Source organism: Dromiciops gliroides, chromosome 5 (genome assembly GCF_019393635.1).
Source record: "Dromiciops gliroides isolate mDroGli1 chromosome 5, mDroGli1.pri, whole genome shotgun sequence".
Classification (NCBI taxonomy): Eukaryota; Metazoa; Chordata; class Mammalia; order Microbiotheria; family Microbiotheriidae; genus Dromiciops; species Dromiciops gliroides.
The window spans coordinates 154805848-154826706 of record NC_057865.1 but is presented as its reverse complement, the minus strand read 5'-3'; the positions used below and the strand labels follow the sequence as shown (position 1 = coordinate 154826706).

General features: G+C 36.3%; 1 protein-coding gene across 1 annotated transcript in view; it reads left to right on the top strand.

Moving 5' to 3' along the window:
- Nucleotides 1–20859, top strand: part of LOC122728842 (cadherin-related family member 3-like) — a 136339-nt gene that overhangs the window by 99341 nt on the left and 16139 nt on the right. Inside the window, exons 18-19 of the mRNA XM_043967588.1 lie at nt 4206–4347; nt 4525–4781. Coding sequence (XP_043823523.1) covers nt 4206–4347; nt 4525–4781 — 399 coding nt within the window. The remainder of the gene's footprint in view (nt 1–4205; nt 4348–4524; nt 4782–20859) is intronic.

The window sequence follows — 20859 nt, the reverse complement described above, 5'->3', positions numbered from 1 at the left end:
AGGGCTTGAACCCTCCAAAATTGCCACCAGAAGCTATGCCTAGGAGGAACCAAGCCAACTGGATCTATACTACCTGGTACTGTGCTGCCTCAGTTTTAGCCTGGGCATTTTCCCATTTCCCTTTAACATAGTCTCTTTATTCTTCTGTCTCAGAGAACTGTAATAAAATTGTAATTACCATTTTCTCTATAGAGAAGGTGTATCAGTGGAATGCTCTGTTGTTTTATTCAGCACTTCAGGGAATTTTTTGTACAATGACTCCCTTCCCTAGCCACAAAGCCCTATATGTGTTGTCTCTCTCGCTTAGGAATGTAAGTTTCTTGAGGTCAGGGACTATCTGTCTTTTGTATTGTAACCCTATGCTTAATATCATATTTAGTACAGTACAAAATGTAGTTTTTAATGTCCTTCCTTCCTTCCTTCCTTCCTTCTCTTTCCATTTACCCTCTTTCCATTTCTCTTTCCATCTACCTACCCATATTTCTCCAGAATTGTAATTTCATTAGTTCAAGGACTTGGAACATGAAAACTCTCTATTAAGGCAAATGAGCTCTTTTAAAAGTCAGTTAATTTCAGGCATCGAGTGGCGCAGTTGATAGAGCATTGGCCCTTGATTCAGGAGGGACCTGAGTTCATATCGGGCCTCAGACACTTGACACTTACTAGCTGTGTGACCCTGGCAAGTCACTTAACCCTCATTGCCCCCCCCCCACAATCCAAAACCAAACTAAAACAAAACAAAACAAAAAAATTCAGTTATTTCAAAGGGTGTGCAGACATTAAGTGCCTACAAGGTGCAAGCATGGTATTATGCTGGTATGATCTGGGGATACAAATGCAGAAAGAAAATATTCTACTATCAATGCTTACATTCCACTAATATTCTAAGATAAGTAGAATACAAATCAAAGTAAGTAAATACAAAGTAAATCAAGAGTAATACAACATATGGGGGAAAGGGAGGGAAGGTGGAGAAAAGGCACCAACACCTGGGAAGATTAGGAAAGGACTTTTGAAGGAAAGTGGTATTTAAGGTTTCCCAGAGGAGGAGGTGAAAAGGGGAGCATTGTAACAGGGGAAATAGACTGTGCTAAAGCCAAAAGGTTTCAGCTGAAAGTTTCATAGCAGGGAGAATAAGTGAGTCAGTTTGGCTGGAACTTTGATTGAATGAGAAGGATAATGTGAGATCAGTCTACAGAGGTTTGTAACCACATTATGAGAAACTTAAAATGCCAAACAGACGGATATGTATGATGTGGGGTAAGCAGACTTTGTGAACAGATACTCAGTACTGGGTATCATTGAGTGAGGTTCAATCTATCCCCTATCAGTGAGAAACATAGACTATGCCATTAGTCACTTGGCATAAACCAGGGCATGTTTGACCTTGCAAACTGTGACAACTCATTTTATGGAGAAAGTGAGATTTTCTCTTTCTTAGGATTCAGTTAGCTAAAGGTAGTAATGCTATTATAGTATGCTTTTTACATAGAGAATAGTCCTATTAGTAAATATTAAGTAATAGACATAGAGGGCTTAATTATTATCAACAAAGTTAGCAGAGAAACAGCTGAACATAATAAAGATGCTATGAGATTCACATTGCCTTATGAGAGCTTTTTACCTTTAATAAAGGCAGATCGCTATATTTGATAAGATAATATCAATTGGAAGAAAGTAGAAAAAATATGTTGTTAGTTGCTTACTGCACCCAGACAATTCTGAATATTCTAGCTTTGTTTTCATCTTTCATAGTCAAATACGTGTCAAAATACTATAATTATATTTTATCGATAAGTTTAATTTTAAGCAAAATGGGTTGGTTTTCTGGTTTTCTTATCCCAATTACTAGAAGAAAAATAGATCGCAAATCTTTTTTTGGCTCTTGTCAAAAACTTCTAAAATCCATGCTGATGGCCATCTATCCCTCTAACCTTGCAGGGTTAGGCTTTATTTCCCAGGTCTCTTTCTTTTCATTTTGATTTTAGTTCAAAAGCATTTATTAAATGCCTGCTGCTTTAGAGTTCTTCCCTAACTGTTCAGATTGGAGAAAAAATGCTGTTCTCAGAACTTTCAAATCACTAAAGGAATAAGGTTCACACACCAACAGATATAATACAAGTTAAAATGCAGTGAATGACAGGAGAGAGCAAAGGATGAGGAATGAGACATTGAGACAGGAGGATCTTTGTAGAGGAAATATTTCTTTGTTTGTCTTTGAATTTTTGGTAGGTTGTAATGTGAATGGTAAAGTAAGGGTTATCTATATTGTGCAGAAATCCTGCACAACCCATAAGCTCCATAGAGGCTAGAGAGGTAGTTCTAAGATCAGGAGTTCTCATCGGTTCTAATATGAAATATTTTTAGTTTAGTACTGAGAAAACAGGTTGCATTTAGGTTGTTGAATGCCTTGAATGCTTGGCTAAGGACGTTTTATATAATATTTTAGGTAATAGGAGCAAAGGAAGGTTTTTAAGCAGATGAATGGCTTAGTCATATGTATGTATTATGAAGAATATTTTGGCAGCTCTGTGAATGTTGGATTATGGATGAGAGTGATGGGAAACAAGGAAATCAATTAAGAAGCTAACCCAGTGGTCTAAAAGTGAAGTGATAAAGTTCTCAATTAAGATAGTGTTGTGTGAATGGAGAGGAGAGTATAGATACACAAGGGGTGGTAACTAGGGAGAGTGATTGGGGGTTTAAGAAAAAAGAAGACAGCATTTATTAGCTGCTGTGTGGAGTATGATAGAGAGCTAGTCAGAGATGAATAACAAGGTCACCGTGTATCAGAAAGGCCCATGTGGCAATTAATCTATGGATAGGCCTGAACACATTATAAGGAAGGAGCAGGTCCTGTGGCATAGCTAGAATTTCAAGGTGGATGTGAATTAGGAAATAATGATGATCAATAGGCCCTGTCCTATAGGAAACAGAAGCACAGAAATTTGTTTGTTACAAGCATAGCAGAAGGATTCGCACAGATGACATGATACCTGCTAGTCCCAAAGTCAAATAACAGCCCTAGCATGAGAGTCTTTTTATTTTCCTTAAGTCTGGTGGGTTCCTCACCCTATAAGGACTCATCAGTCACTATTATGAGTGTATGTGATTGGGGAAGAAAGAGAAAATAAAGTCTTGACATATAGCAAGATTATTAGCATGTATCCTTGATATGTGTTTGAGAGTATATCCTATTTTAAGTTTATCTAAACGTTAATGTAATGGAGACTTCAGAATTGTTTTCCCCAGGTTTTAAATAGACTTGATTGCAGCTAGGAATGACCCTAGGGAAACCGAATCAGTTTTGATTGCAAATGAAGACCTGTTCTCTATTTTGTAGAGAAGTAATTTAGGATATAATGACCTTAAAGACAAATTTATTTAGATTAATATGCATCTGTTATCAAATTTTATTTTACTATGAAAAGGGCATGACATTTAACCCCTATGAATCTCCATTGTCTCATGGGTGAAAAAGTAGTAGTTGGATAATGCCACCTCCTCCTGGAAGCCCCAGACACCTTGAAAGTTTAGCTCAAGTGCTTCCTCCCACACAGACCCCCTCCTTATCCCCTCAACCCAGTTCTGTTGGCCTCATCTTGACCTTCAAATTACTTTGTATTTACCTATCTAGGTACATGTTATTGCCCCTCAGTAGGATGTAAACTCTTTGAGGTCAAGAACTGTTTCATTTATTTTCTTTTTATCCTGAATATTTAACATATAGTAGGCACTCAATAAAAAATGTATTTCAACAAACTGAATACTCACTTGCTGTAAAAGTAGACTACCTAATTTAGATTTATGAATGCAGATTAACATGGAAATTTCATATAAAGCAAGGGTTCTTAACATTTTTGCAGCATGCATCTTGTGGTCATTCTGGTGAAGGCTATAGATCCTTTCTCATAATGATGTTTTTAAATACATAAAATAAAATAAATAGGATTACAAAGAAAATAAATTATATTGAAATAAAGATGAAGAGTTATTCCCATACAATTTCATTGACCCCTTAAAGTCTATCTATAAACCTCAAGGGGTCTGTAAACCTCAGATTAAGAATGCCTGATATAAAGTACTTTTATGGAATGGAAAACTATATAAGTAGTGTGTTAGCATATAAAGCTTAATTCATGTCTATCCAACAAACTTATTCAGAAGACTCAGCCTCAGTAATGAACCATTTGCTCATATTATAGAATATAAATGATGAACCTCCTATCTGCAATCCACCACATTTGGAAAAGATTATTTATTCTTCAAGTAGGGTACCCTTTCTTCAGCTTAATTGTACTGACAAAGATTCTTCTCATAAAGAGCTCGGCTATTCAATTATTAGAGGTAAGAACAATAACTTAAAATTAGTTTTTCCATGAAAAGAAAATGTTTTGTGACTGTTGGAAACATACCATTAAATTCTTTCTGCAACACACTCAGTCTTGCCCAGATGAGACAATAGTAGTTACATTATACATGAAATCATTTTCGGTCCTAATTTTATTACTTCATCATTCCCAGGAAATACAAACAACTGGTTCACACTAGAGAGACCAGGTGTTGATCCTCCTTCTTTGGCCACCACTAAGAATTTCCAGTATGATGAGTTTCGAGGGATTCAAGATCCCACTACTTTCCAGCTACTTATTGAAGTTACTGATGAATTAGGTGGGAATAAAGCTAGTCAGCTGTCAACCACTACAACTGTAATAATTCATATGTTGCCCTGGACTACCACTCAGCCAACTACAGCCACAAAAACAACAATTACAACAACAGTAAGTACTTAGTGATGAAATAGAACCCCAGAGTAGTTTGGATTCGTGTATGGGAAGCATAAACAAATAAAGTGTTGGCAAAGTTCAATAGGAGTTATTCCAATTTTTGGCACCAACAGACATCAATGAAGCAATTATTTCAATCTACTTGGATTTTCTTCAACAACAGGGGAAAACTATAGTAGCTATCAACCATTAATTGGGTCTCAAGATAAATGCCCTGTAATGCTACCCTGAATCATTCTCTACCATATGTCTTCACTATGAATTCATGTAATAGGTCTTAGAGTGTTTTTTGAGTCCTGATTACACAGTGGAATTTTTATGACCAAAAAAAAATGCTCTAATATGCCCTATTCTACTTGTGAATGGGGTTTTCTTTTATGTGAAAATGGTAATAGTGATTTTTAGCATATTCTTCTGGTTCCCAGAATAGATGATTTTTATATAAATGCTATTTAATTATATTTAATAAATAAATTAATAAATAATAACAATATAAATGTTTAATGTGTGTGTATATATATATATATATAAATTTAGAGAGATACGTGACCCTCAAAAAGGATTTTGTATAATTGAACAGTAATTATTTACTATTGTCTGTTTTCCATATACCATCATGACAAAAATAATTCATTACCTGGACCTTGAAGGAGGGATAGAAATTGTGAAAAAAAATCATTGGGTCTTTAGTCAGAGCACCTATATTCCTCTGCCTGTGACATGAGCTATTGGATGACCTTGGTAAAGAACCTTTTTTTTTTTTTTTTTGGTGAGGCATTTGGGGTTAAGTGACTTGCCCAGGGTCACACAGCTAGTAAGTGTCAAGTCTCTGAGGCCAGATTTGAACTCAGGTCCTCTTGAATCCAGGGCCAGTGCTCTATCCACTGTGCCATTTAGCTGCCCCTATTGTATGACCTTGGACAAGTCACTTAAACTCCTTGGGCCTCAGTTTTCTGGAGAAATATGGGGATTGGACTGGATGGCTTCTGAAGATATCTAATCCTACATGACCTTATAGCAAGGGGGAACAACATTCAAATAAAGATGGGAAGTTATGCTTAGGGAACAGTGTGAGCAATGGATTTGTTACAATGGGCAATTTCTGTTGATAAGCAATAGAATCTTTACCTTGAATGTTGCATTGAGGAATTTTACTTTTCCTGTAGACAGTGGGAAACTATTAAATATTTCTGAAAGGGCAGGTGACAAAAAAAGATTGGAGAATGAAGAGGGCATTGAAATAGAAATTAAATGAAAATGCCACATTGCCAGGGAACATGAACTTGCTTTAGAGGTAAAGATAAAAAATAGGAAACACCTTTTAAGAGGTTATTGAATTGAACTGAGCAATACCACACTTCCTATAAAAGTATGCAAATCTCTTCAATACCCCTTGAGATTTAATGTAGTCATGAAAACGTTCCTCTTTCTCCCTAGTATGAAATAGACTATGCTCTCGGCCTTGAAAAAAGGAAAAATGATAAAATGAGTAGATTTATCTTTGCAAAACTATACTCTGTATAACCATATGGATATAATTTTAATATTTATTTATTTAAAAGGTAGCTAAATTAAGAATTCAGTTGTAAGGCAAATAAATGGTACAATGCATAGAGTGCTGGGCCTAAAGACAGGAATACTTATCTTTCTGAGTTCAAATGTAGCCTCAGACACTTACTAGTTGTGTATGTTAGCTGTGTAATTAAGCTGTGTAAGACCCTGGGCAAGTAACCTAATCCTCTTTGCCTCAGTTTCCTCCTCTGCAAAATGAGATGGAGAAGAAAATGGCAATGCATTCCAGTATCTTTGTCAAGAAAACCCCAAATGCAGTCACGAAGAGTTGGACACAACTGAATGACAACATTCAGAATTCTGTTGTGAGGGTCATTTATGAATGTACACATTTGCATAATGTGTGTTCCTCATGTATAGACTACATGCAGTACTTGATTGGTCATTTCAGTAGTCCAAAGACCCTTTCATAATAATAATCAGTTTGATAAAACCATTGACTTGACAGTGTTTCTATAGGTGGGACTTCTAGATGTGGGGCTTTGAAATAACATAGCACATATAATGTGCTCAAGTCCACTCCTGACAACCTAACTGTATTTCCTAGGTGAATGAACATATATGTTCTTCCTCCATTTCCAAATTCTTCTAATCCTCTCTATTCTTTATTGGCCACATTTGTATTTCGTTTCCCCATTGGCATGTTCATAATGATAGCTCACAGCTTTACTTCATATTTAGGAATTAGCAGGAGTCTTAGAAGTCTTCTACTCCAAATTCCTCAATATAAGAGATGAGAAAACAAATGCACAGAGAACTCTGTTGGTTTGTCTAACATTCTCCCAGGCAGAAAATATCAGAAACAGGATCACCCAACTTGAAATCTAGTGCTCTGTTTTATCCTATAAGGTGACCTACTATGTCTCTCTGGAAGTTACTGTCTTTAGGAAGTTTCTAATGTTGCCAATGTAAGGCCTATATTTAACAAAGTTAAAAAAAAAACAAAACAAAACCAATATACCTGTTTCACTGCATGATTATACTAGCACATTCCACAAACATTTTTTATAAAATTAAAATAAAAATGTTGATAAAATTGATAAATTAATTAGTAATTATTTTTTATCAAACTTTGTAAACTTTTTATTTTAAAAATTTTATTTTTAAACTTTTTATCATAAAAGTATTTTACTTTCCAGTTACATGTAAAAATAGTTTTCAACATTTGTTTTCATAAGATTTTTAGTTCCAAATTCTCTCTCTCCCTCCTTTCCCTGCCCCCTCCCCAAGACAGAAAGAAATCTGATATAGGTTATATATGTATGATCACATACTTCTGCATTAGTCATGTAGTGAAAGAAGAATCAGAACAAAAGGGAAAGATGTCATAAAAGAAAAACAACAAAAAGTAGAAACAGTATTGTTCAATCTGTATTCATAATCCACAGTTCTTTTTTTTTTTTTTTTGGATGTGGAGAACATTTTCCATCATGAGTTCTTTGGATTATCTTGTATCATTGCACTGCTGAGAAGAATCAAGTCTATCACACTTGATTATCACACAACATTGCTGTTACTGTGTACAATATTCTCTTGGTTCTGCTCACTTCACTCCGCATCAGTCCACTTAAGTGTTTCCAGGTTTTTTTGAAATCTGCCTGCTCATCATTTCTTACAGCATAATAGTATTCCATTACATTAATATATGACAACTTGTTCAGCCATTCCTCAACTGATAGGCATTCCTTTGATTTCCAATTCTTTGCCACTGCAAAGATAGCTGCTATAAATATTTTTGTACATGTTGGTCCTATTCCCCTTTCTATGATCTCTTTGGGATACAGAACTAGTAGTGGTATTACTGGGTCAAAGGGTATGCACAGTCCAATAGCCCTTTGGGCATAGTTCCAAATTGCTCTCCAGAATGGTTGGATCAGTTCAGAACTCCATGAACAATGCATTAATGTTCCAATTTTTCCACAGCTTCTCCAACATTTATTAGTTTCCTTTTTTTGTCACATTAACCAATCTGATAGGTATGAGGTGGTTTCTCAGAGTTGTTTTAATTTGCATTTCTCTAATCAATAGTGATTTAGAGCATTTTTTGTCATATGGCAATAGATAGTTTTAATTTCTTCATCTGAAAACTGCCTATTCATATCCTTTGACCATTTCTCAATTGGGGAATGACTTGCATTCTTATAAATTTGATTTAGTTCCCTACATATTTTAGAAATGAGGCTTTTATCGGAAACGCTGGCTGCAAAATTTGGTTCCCAGCTTTCTGCTTCCCCTTCTAATTTTGGTTGCACTGCATCTGTTTGTAAATGAAACCAAAACAAAACAAAACAAAACAACAACAAAAAAACCTTTTTAATTTAACATAATCAAAATCATCCACTTTGCATTTCATAATATTCTCTGTCTCTTGTTTTGGTCACAAATTATTCTCCTCTCCATACATCTGAGAGGTAAACTATTCCTTTCTCTCCTAATTTACCCATGGTACCACCCTTTATGTTTAATCATATACCCATTTTGACCTAATTTTAGTCTACAGTTGGTCTATGCCTAGTTTCTACCATACTATCTTCCAGTTTTCCCAGAAGTTTTGGTCAAATACTGAGTTCCTATCCCACAAGCTGGAGTCTTTGGGTTTATCAAACAGTAGATTACTATAGTCATTTACTACTGTGTCTCCTGTGCCTAACCCATTCCATTGATCCACTACTCTATTTCTTAGCTAGTACCAAATAGTTTTGATGACTGCCACTTTATAGTATAGCTTCAGATTTGGTATGGATAGCCCATTTTCCTGTGCATTTTTTCATTAGTTCCCTTTCTTGACCTTTTGTTCTTCCAGATGTATTTTGTTATTATTTTTTCTAGCTCTATAAAATAATTTTTAGGTAGTCTGATATGGCATTTGTAAAATTATTTTAGTAAAAATTTAATTTTAGTATTTTGAGTAAATAGGGTTTCCCAAATAATTACTGTAAATAAGTAGTAAGGCACAATTAAAAAAAATATGCCAAGGTTTAATATCTTACCTTCAATGTTTTGTTTAATTTTGTATGGCCAAGTAAAAAAGTTGGGGTTTTTTTAGTTGTTTGTTTTAAATCAGAGGTAGTATGATGTAGTATATAGAACTCATCTTGGAGCGAGGGAGATTTAAGTTCAATTGTTAACAATGATGCATATTGGCTGTGTGGCTATAGGCAACTCACAAAACCTCTCAGTGCTCTCAGATTGTGTTTGAAGAAAAGATAGATGCCAATATACAGTGGTAGAGGAAGTTTCCTCATATGGGAGTTCCCAGTATCAGTGAATTAGCCTTTGTTTCTTTGTTTCTTTCTTTCACTCTTTCTCTCTTTTTCTTTCTTCATTTCTTTCTCTCTTTTCCTTTTTTCCTTCCCTCCCTCCCTTCCTTCCTTCTTTCCTCCCCCCATTCACTCATTCATTTATTTGTTTTGACTAAGTAAAGGAGGCCATTATTTGCCTCACTTCTTAACTATCCTTAATCACTGAATGGGCATTGGCTCAGGCAAACTGAGACCTGGGAAAGACCTTAGCTTAAAAAAGCCAAATTGTTCCAATGTATTCAGGACCCTCTCCAGTCATTGCTACTGGACCCATATGTCTCTGGAGGAGAGAGTGAGGCTGGTAACTTGGCATAGCCCTCCTTCACTTAAATCCAATTCACTACAAGTCATGACATCACCTCCCAATGTCATGGGCCTCTTCAAGAACAACAACAATGAATTAGTAGGTATAGTCCCTATTCCTAAACTTACAAGTAGGGCATTTCTTCATGTATTTCAGGTATTTTATTCCTTGGGTGGGCAACTAGGTGGCACAGTAGATAGAGCACTGGACCTCAAGTCAGAAATACTTGTCTTTCTGAGTTCAAATATAGCCTCAAACACTAACTAGCTGTGTGACCCTGGGTAAGTCACTTCACCATTTTGAGCTGAGAAGGAAATAGCAAACGACTCCAAGTATGTTTTCCAAGAAAACCACAAATATGGTCATAAAGAGTGAGATATGACTGAAAAAAATAACTGAACGTTTACTTAGTTGGGTTTTGAAAATGCTTTTCACTTTACTCACAAAGCATTTAAAATGCAACCAGGACACATCAGAATCTGTTTAGTACTATTCAAGGTACAGTTCTAAAGTATGTAATAGAGTAATCCTGAAAATGTTATCACAGATTTTTCTAAATAGTTAAAATATATTATTTTATATTTTTTGGCTCAATTTCACTTCTGTTCTCAGTATTTCTTTCTATAGGAAAGACTGTTTCAGTCTGTGCTATTTCTAATGGGAAAAAATCTGTTAGCTGAATTTTGAGGTACTGAATTTCTATTCTGTCGTCTACTAAACACTGTTTTTAAGAAAGCAAAATCAGACAAAGCACTAAGTACCATAAATTCTGAAGTATGCTTCTAATTGGGTGACTGTCCAGGTTATATGGCCTGGCATACTAGCCTCAGGTCATAGCTGAGCTATCACTGTCCAGAGACTATTGACCAATATTCTTGGTTTTTACCAATAACCCCAATAATTTAGGATTTAATGTATATGTTTATATATATGCATATATGTGCATATATATTACTAAGTTACTTAGGGTTAAATTTCAATCTGAAAGGGTATTAAAGTTCATTGAGCTCAAGCCTTTATGAAAAAATTATAATCCAGAGAGATTAAATAGTTTCTATAAGTATCTGTATGTATATATATGCACACACACACACATACATATATATATATATGTGTGTGTGTGTATATATACATACACATACACATACACATATTCGCATATACAAATACACACATACCCTTTGGAATATTGAAATTGTGGAAGACCATGACATATGAGTCAACTAACCATTTATTAAATATATATACACTGTACAGACACCATGCTAGGTACCAGGGATAGAAAATAAAAATTACTGAGGGCATATATTTTGTAAAGGGTGACTAGGTGGTACAGTGGATAGAGAGCTTAGCGTCAGGAAGATCTGATTTCAAATCCAGAATTAGACACTTGCTAGATTTGTCACTGTGGGCAAATCACTTAACTCTATTTGCCTTCCTTTCCTTATCTGTAAGTGATCTGGAGAAGAAAATGGCAAACCACTACAGTATATTTGCCAAGAAACTCCAAAAGGGGTCACTAAGGGTTAGACATTACTGAAAATGACTAAACACCACCACCACCAACAAATATTTAGTAAAGTAAATGATATCTTTCCCATATATTTGTGAATTACTTATAAATGAAATGCACATATATGTTAGATCTTAAGTGTGATGGGCAAACAATATATCCATGGAAATACAAGGCTATAGTAAAAAAAAAAAGGTGATTTTATTAATTTATTCTGTTTGATAGACTGAATACCCTTATACATACCAAAAACCAGAAGGTTTTTGGCAAAGAAAGGGGAAAAGTGACAAGAAAGGCAATACTTAACCATACAGCATGGTGGTCAGGCATAGTACCAATGGAATATTCAGAGCGGTTTTAGGAAAAGACTTTACCAGGGAGTCTGTTTAGGCTGACCAGACAATTGGAGGGATGTCAAGAAGGATCCCTGGGAAGAAGCAAAAGGGAGAGAGGCAATAGGTATAGGAAGAATTTAAGCAGTTAGGTACAAGAAAATAAGGTTCAAGGGAAAAAAACATCAAAGTTATAAAATAGGGGAAGAAGCCATGGAGTACCATCTTTGAAAACTGAATTAGAATCTTATGTGCTGATGTAGCATCTACTATTTAAGAGAAAAATCAATTACATGGAGGGGAGGTCATTGTTTCTCCTACCTTGCGAGATCTTCACCATTCTCTTTTGTGAGTTGCTGCTAGTAGGACCCAGGTCTAACCTATGTAGAGGACTAGTTGAGACACAGAAGATGGTTTGACTGCACAAATATTTGGTGTGATTTTTTTATCTTGTATTCTTTTTTTTTTTTAATTTTTTAAGTGAGGCAATTGGGGTTAAGTTACTAGCCCAAGGTCACACAGCTAGTAAGTGTTAAGTGTCTGAGGCCAGATTTGTACTCAGGTACTCCTGACTCCAGGGCCGGTGCTCTATCCACTGTGACACCTAGCTGCCCCTATCTTGTATTCTTGATTGCTTTATCCTTTCATGAGTCTCAGTAAGGGCGGTAATTAGCACTATTGTAGTCTGAAAGCAAGCCACGCTAAGCTGGATCCTGAACTTGAGATCCCTCAGGGATAATTCATACACATATTATACATATAGTATATATGACATAGGATGAAATTAGTTAATTTTGCATCTATAGTAGATTTCAACATATCTTCATTTCATACTTGTATGTACTTTTTAAACTAAGTAACTTTAACCCATCAAGAATTTATTAAATACCTTTGTAGGTACTTGGTGTTCTATGAATAATATAAAATTAATACATGTAGGATGCATGTTATATATCATATATTCAGTCAATCACATTTAAAATCAAGTTATTGCAATCATATGGCCCTACTCTATGATAAACAAACATACCAAAGAGACTGCTTCCCTAGAGAATAAGCTGAGTACACTGTATAGTATTCTCATGATAAAAGGCAGATTTCCTATTAAAAGAGGGATCCATTAATATAAAAAGTTGAATGATACCTTATTTTTTTTGTTTTTGTTTTTTGCAGGGCAATGGGGGTTAAGTGACTTGCCCAGGGTCACATAGCTAGTAAGTGTCAAGTGTCTGAGACCGGATTTGAACTCAGGTATTCCTGAATCCAGGGCTGGTGCTTTATCCACTGTGCCACCTAGCTGCCCTGATACCTTATTTTTTAAAAAGTATACATTAGTCAAATCCAGACTGCAGACATAGTCACCAAATGTCTTTTTAGTTCTGTATAATATTTTCATTTAATTGTGAATTAAATATAATTCGATTCACCTTGGGTTTTTCTTCCTTATCAACATATTTCTTAGACTTTGAAATAAATTGTTGAAAGTCATAGTGATCTTAGTAATAAGATTTTTTGGGGGGTGGGACAATGAGGGTTAAGTGACTTGCCCAGGGTCACACAGCTGGTAAGTGTCAAGTGTCTGGGGCCGGATTTGAACGCAGGTCCTCCTGAATCCAAGGCCAGTACTTTATCCACTGTGCCACCTAGCTGCCCCTTAGTAATAAGATTTTTAAAGTAACATCTAAATGTACTATTTGAGTTGTTATTTTGGCAATTAAAATTAGCATCAAAATTATTAAACATTTTAGTGGTTATGCGATAAATAGATGAGGATATATAGACATATACATATACATACATGTATATATGTGTATATATTCATACACATACATACATATGGACATACATATGTATATACACACAATAGATTGTGAACTCATCAGTGTAGGGTGCTCCCTGAGGAGGACTTCTACAAATATAAGTTGCCAATAATTTTGCCATTTATACTCTTACACAGTGGATTGTGTCACTGCAAGGGTGAATAACTTACCTATGGCTTCTTGTCCATTATGTATCATAGATGGAATGTGAACGCTGGTGTTCCTGGCTATGGGGCCAATTCTCTGCTTACTACTCTGTGCTCTCCCTGTTCACGAACTGCTTATATATTCTCAGTTTTGTGAGCATCAAACCAATCTTTCCATCTTCATTATTGTACCTTTTTTTCCATCTGTGACAACATTCTTGGAGATACTGTCCTAAGATACATAGTGAAATGTCTATTAAATTTCTATCTTTTACATAACTAGGTAGAACAGGAGATAAAACCAAAGGCCAAGGCCCTCTTTGGAGGTTATAACAAAGTGTCAATTCAATGGCTATCTTAATGATCTTTTACCATCTATTTTGCCTAGGGTAAACTATTTCCACCATTACAGAAATAGCATGGTATTAAAATGTAAGCCATAAACAAAGCTAAGCCATTAACCAGGAACTTTGTGTCACTTAACTAAATACATTCCTTAAACATGTTAGCACTTGAACAAAGCTTAAAAAAACAATGGAGGAAACAATCTCTTTAAACATAGATCTTTTAACTTATGGCCAGAAACTCTGAGCTAAATAAAGTCCCAGTAAATAAGCACAGTAATATTGCCAGGTAAAACAAAAACACTATCAGTTCTCCATTAACCCACATACCATGTTTAATCATAGATGTTTGATACAGGCTGACAAAAGGAAGAATGTAGTCTAACCATGTTAAAGGAATCAAATTTAAACCTTCCTTCTTAAGGTTTGGATTTGATATAAAATCAGTGATCTAATTCAGTACATACCAGTTCCTTCTGAATTCCATAATCTCCAAGGAAGTCTGGAATTTAATTCTGGAAGCAAGCAAACCCTATGTAGCAAATGTGACCCATCCTAAAGAAGAGAGTTCAGAAAATTCATTTTGGCAACATGGACAGCGATAAAATGTTCTCTCATCTGTATTCCTAGCTATAGGTTTATTTTGTAATCAATGGCAAAACATAAATTTAATCCCTAAGGATAATATAAAGTAGAATCAGAAAAAATAGTAGGCATGCATGTTTGTGTGTATATATGATATGTAATAGAGGAATGGGAAAGGAGAGAGGGATGATTCACTCATACATGGAAGCCTTTTTTATAGCCATGATCATTGTACATGGGTCATCAAATGCCAAGTCAATCATGACCAAACTGAGAGTCTCACACACCTTATGTAGAAGTGTTACATACATTGGAATACTTCCCCTTGCTATGGCAAATAAAGGTCCCAGAGGTTGCTAACTAATTCTCCCCTCAAGGTTTGAGGCATGATCCTGAGATTTTGTGGGATTTTCTGGTATTGTCACTTATGAGTTCCCTTCTAGTGACTCCATTTATTATCAGCTGACCAAATGGCTTTTAGAAAGAAATATTTTCTAATTAGGTGTAGCTAGTACAAAACCAATTGCCCTCCCCCCCCAAATTGCCTGTGATATACTCTCCCATAATTATATGGGTTCATGGAGACAGTGGACAGAAGCTTAGGGGGCACATGTGGGAAAACATTAATTCAATGCTTCTGGTTACTAGTAATCTTATTCCCACTTCATGAAATCATCATGAAGTTCTCCTTAGATATAACTTTTGGCTGGGCTGGGAAACTAGGTGGCCTTGTAGAGACATAAAGTTATCATTACTTGATGAATCTCTCCTCAGTGTTCTTCTCAGTTCCCATTGCAGACAATACCATCAACCATTTATGCTACTCTAAGTTTACCTATGCCAAACTTCCCAATAATTTGTAGATCACAAGGATGTTTTCTTAGTCACTGGAGGGAGGGAAGAATAGAAGACCCTTACCTCCACCCTCATTTCCTTAACTATTCCTTGACTGCCTTGTTGCATTAATCTCCTGTAGAAATTGTTTCCAAATTGGCTTGCTATGGCATACATAGGCACAGAGGTGTGGATGATTCTTTTACCAATCTCATTATATGCCCTATGTGTTCTCACATGTTTTATTTCAGTCATCAAAATACTTCACTCCTCCAAAACTTATTAAGGACTTGGTCACACCAAATTTATAGGTGATTGATTTGATAGATTATCTAGGACTTGTTCTCAAAAATTCTACTCTTTATTAATTCACTGATTCAATACATATATCTAGACCTTCTATAATTACAGTAATGTAGATTCCATATCCCCATTACACTTGGCTCTTGGGAAAGAATATACACAGGAGACAGGAAGAATAGGAGGAAAACTTGGGAGAGATTTGCACCTGCTCCGTAGTGAGGATGCAGAGCTAAAATTGTTAAGAGGAACCAGGGCAAAAATGTACCTCCAATCATCTGGAAGAATAATATTTCAATAATACCTTCTTTTTCATAGCCTAGTTACTCCTGGAGGGTCAACAAGCTTTTCTTTTTTCTTGGTAGACTATAAACCATCTAAGATTTCTACATACCTTTAAGAATTATGTCTTCTCACCATGCTAGAAACTACCCACAATCTTAGCTTGAATAATTTAAATCTTATGGAGGGTGTTAATCTGATGTTCCTTGCCTGTAAGTGGGCATTGGTTTTGCATTTCTCCAATCATGTACCATCTCCAATAAAGTTCATGGTGCCTCTGCCTAAAGCATTCTTAACAAAAGGCCCAAGAACTTAATTTTTTTTTATTAACTGCATTTCAATTTAATTGTCTCTATTGTTAATCCTGTATATTTTATTTTAGGCATTAAAAAACAACTTTATTCTAAGAAGATATCCATAGGTTTCATAAGCATGCCAAAGACCTCTGTGACTATGACTAAACAAAATTAAGAACCCTGATTTATATTGTTTCTCTAACCTTTTTTAATGAAAGAGTTAAAATAGGGGAGTTCTCAAGCTATTTTTTCATATAACAGAACTGTCAGTTTTAGTCACTTTCTCAAATTATTATGAAAATGAATAAAATAATTTTAAAATTATTTCATAATGAAAGTTCTTCGGCATCATGGGTTGAATATGATAAATTGGATACATCCCCAGTGATCAAGGAGTATATGAGAATATCTTGTACTTTCTTCCGTGCCTTAAGACACTGAAGAAGATAGGTTACATGTTGTTATGTATGTTGCTATGCCTACTCTGAAAGGATTATCTCTTGGGAACTCTCATAGAATTTCACCCTCTTTTATGACAGAGACAAAAGCAAGACAATGTTTGGGCATGGAAGGAAAGTCATTTCTTTCATTTGTATGTCATCTTTACATACTTTATAAAGAAATATTTTGTAAACACAATTTTCATCAGTAACATTTTGTTTTCAATTTATTCTTGTTTCTTCCTTATTTCTAGGACAGCAGGTCAGTCAATAAACATTTATTAAGTACCTACAGCGTACAAGTCACCATGATAAGCTCTGGGGATTCAAAAAGAGACAAAAGACAGTCCCTCCCCCCAAGGAGCTTACAATTTAATGGGGGAGATAACAAGCAAAGAAATATTTTCAAAGGAGCTATATACATGATAAATAGGAAATAGTTAAGAGATAGAAGGTAGTAGAATAAAGTGTTGGGAAAGGCTTTCTGTAGAAGATAAGATTTTAATTGGGATTTAAAGGAAGCCAGGGAAAGCAATAGGTAGAAATGAGGAGGGAGGACATTCCAGGCATTGGGAATGGCCAGAGAAAATGTCCAGAGACCCAAGGTTGATTGTCTTGTTTGTGGGACAACAAGGAGGCCAGTGTCACTGGGTTTGACCTGCTACAGAGCAAAGTGTAAGAAGACTGGAAAGCTCTAGAGGGATAGGTTATGAACAGCTTTGGACACCAACCAGATGATTTGTATTTGAACTTAGAGGCCACAAGGAGCCACTGGAGTTTGAGTAGAAAGGTGACCTGACAGACCTTTAGGAAAATCATTTAGTGGCTGAATGAAGAATGGGTTGAAGTGGGGATAGACTTGAGGCAGGCAGACACATCAGCACGCTATTGCAGTAGTCCAGGCATGAGGTGATGAAGGCTTTCCCTAGAGTGGTGGCTGGCTGGTTGTTGTCCTTTGTAGCTGAAGAGGCCCAAAATGACATTATGATGTGGAGGTCAAGCTTCAGTGTGTCTGACTGTGTTTGGTCAGACCAGTATGAGCTGGGAAGTCTCTGCCATAGGTCAGGAACAAACAGTCCATATGAACATTTGGAGTGGACATGTCTCCAAATTTGTGTGTCACACATTTCTTTTGAGCTAGAACGCAGGACCCTCCTCAATGTGGGCATGCCATGGTGAACAGTCCTATGCCAGTGTCTCCCATGTCTCCCAATCTATTCCAAAGTTCTTCAGAGAGGCCTTGAGAACATCCTTGTAAGACTTCTTTTGATCTCTGTGTGAATGCGTGCTTTCTGTGTTTTCGGTAGGCAAATGTATGTTTGGTATTTGAACAATGTGGCCAGCCCACTAGAGTTGTGCTTTCTGAAATAGAGTTTGAATATCTGGCAGTTCAGCTTGAGAAAGGACCTCAGTGTCTTGTCCTTATCTAGCCAGGTGCTCATCAGAATGTTCAGAGAATTCAAATAGAAGTGATTGAGTTTCCTGTCGTGGTGCTGGTAGACTGTCCAAGTTTCACAGGTATACAACAATGAGGTCAGCACAATGGCTCTATAGACCTTCAGTTTGGTAGGAAATTTAATACCTCTTTTCTCCCATACTTCCCTCTGGAGCCTTCCAAACACTGTCTTTGATAACACCCTGCACCACCGCCCCCCCACCCCCCAAGTGGTGGCAGTGTCAGAAGAAAGAAGAGTTGCATTTGAGAGATGTTACAAAGGTGAAACCTTCAGACCTTTGCAAAGATTGGATAAGGGGTTTGAGAGATGGTGAGGAGTTGAGGATGACACCTAGGTTGTGAGTCTGAGGCCCTGGGAAGATTATGTTGCCTTCTATAATAAAAAGTAATTTGGCAGGGCAAGGGTTTGGGGAAAAGATAAGGAGTTTAGGTGTGGATATGTTGAGTTTGAGAATCTACTTGAGATGTCTGAAAGGCATTTGGAGATGTGAGACTAGAGGTAAGCAGAGAGATTGGGGCAGGATTGACCAATTTGACAATTGTTATCCTAGAGATGGCAATTAAATCCATGGGAGCTGAAGAGATTGCCAAGTGAATTAATATAGGAGAAAAGAAGGTCCCAGTTGAACCCTGTGGTACACCTACCATTAGAGGACATAATCTGAATGAGGAAGCTAGGTGGCACAGTGGATAGAGTACTAGGCAGAGAGTTAGACAAACCTAGTTTAAATTCAGTCTCAGATGCTTACTTGCTGTGTGACCCTGAAAAAGTAACTACCTCTGTCTGCATCAGTTTCTTCAACTGTAATATGGAGGCAATAACAGCAATTACCTCGCTGGGTTGTTGTGAGAATCAAATGAGATATTTTCAAAGCACTGAGCAAAGTGTCTGACAAATAGTGGGTGCTTTATAAATGCTTCTTCCCTTTTCCTTTCCTTTTTAACTTTAATTTTCATGGATAATTTCTATTTTCAAAGTATCTGGCAGAACTTTTTGTTTTGTTTTGTTTTGTTTTTGCAGGGCAATGAGGACTAAGTGACTTGCAGCTAGTAAGTGTCAAGTGTCTGAGGTCAAATTTCAACTCAGGTCCTCCTGAATCCAGGGCCGGTGCTTTATCCACTGTGCCATCTAGCTGCCCCCTAGAACTACTTTTTGTTTTTTGTTTTTTGAAGGGCAATGGGGGTTAAGTGACTTGCCCAGGGTCACACAGCTAGTAAGTGTCAAGTGTCTGAGGCTGGATTTGAACTCAGGTCCTCCTGAATCCAGGGCCGGTGCTCTATCCACTGCGCCACCTAGCTGCCCCTCCAACTACTTTTTAAAGCTACATTATTCAACTAGAATTGCATCCATGATATACCTGTGTGAGCAAGTCACTTAACTGCCTTGTATATCAATTTCTTCTCTCTAAAGAAAGGTATCAGACTAGCTGGCTTTCTAGGTCCCTTTCAACTCTAGATCTAGAAACTTATAATCTTAAGTACCTAATTACAGTTTGCTGTGCTTTCCTGTAGACTACAGGAGAAATCAAAGAATAGTGTCATTTATCATCTAGGAGCAACAACAACAACAACAACAATAACAACAAAGAACACCAAAGCTTACCCTGTTGTCTTGGTTTATGCTGTAGAAGGTTAACAGAAACTAAGTATCTCTTATAAATGAATATAGAAGTATGCCTTATAAAAATTAAGGAAGTGTGTTTAGTCACATATTACTAGCTTTCCTATGAATTAGGTCCAAAAGCATTTGGCAGTGTCTCTAGCCTAAAATTTCATAGTCTTCTACTCTATATGAACTCCATATGCTGGGAGTGTACTGAACAGCTTTATTTAGAAGGAAGCTCAATTCAATACAGAAGAAAACAATAAAATTCATCTTTATCACAGGGAGCTAATAGACTTGATTCATTCGTCATGGAATTACTATTGTCCACACAGGGGCATGAGCATTCAATTCAATTGTATTTTGTTGAGACTTGGAGTATGAACAGTCCCTTTCTTTGGAAAGGTTGTTTTATTAATATTATTTTTGAAGATTGGACAGTGTTTTCAGAAATATAAAAGAAGGCATATGTTCTTCACAGATAAAGTGTACAAAGTAAATCTTGTGTAAAACACCATTTTACAAAGGTTAAATCCTGATATGTTTTAACCGGGTTCACCACCAACTCCAATTCTCTCTTCTTGATAACTTTTGCCAATTTTTTTTTTTACATTAGAAGTGAGAAATGATAGAAATGTCTGTTAGAGTCTGGGGTCTTTGGTAAGTGAGGCATATCTATGTGTCCAAGGCAGGACTGCCTGTAGCAGTCATTTGGGGTCTACATCCATTTAGGAAGTTTCAGGATATTTGTTGGTGTTGGAGGTATGGTATATAAAGAGCTTGGAACTTTGCTGGTTAAGGGAGACACTGGGTAGATGAGAGGCTATGTGAAGAGTAGGGTTGAGTTCTAGTGCCCTTCCCATAAAGCAATATATTATTACAGACCCATGATGAGAAAGGCCTATCAGAATGGGCAAGTAAATGGAAACCTTCTGAAGTAACT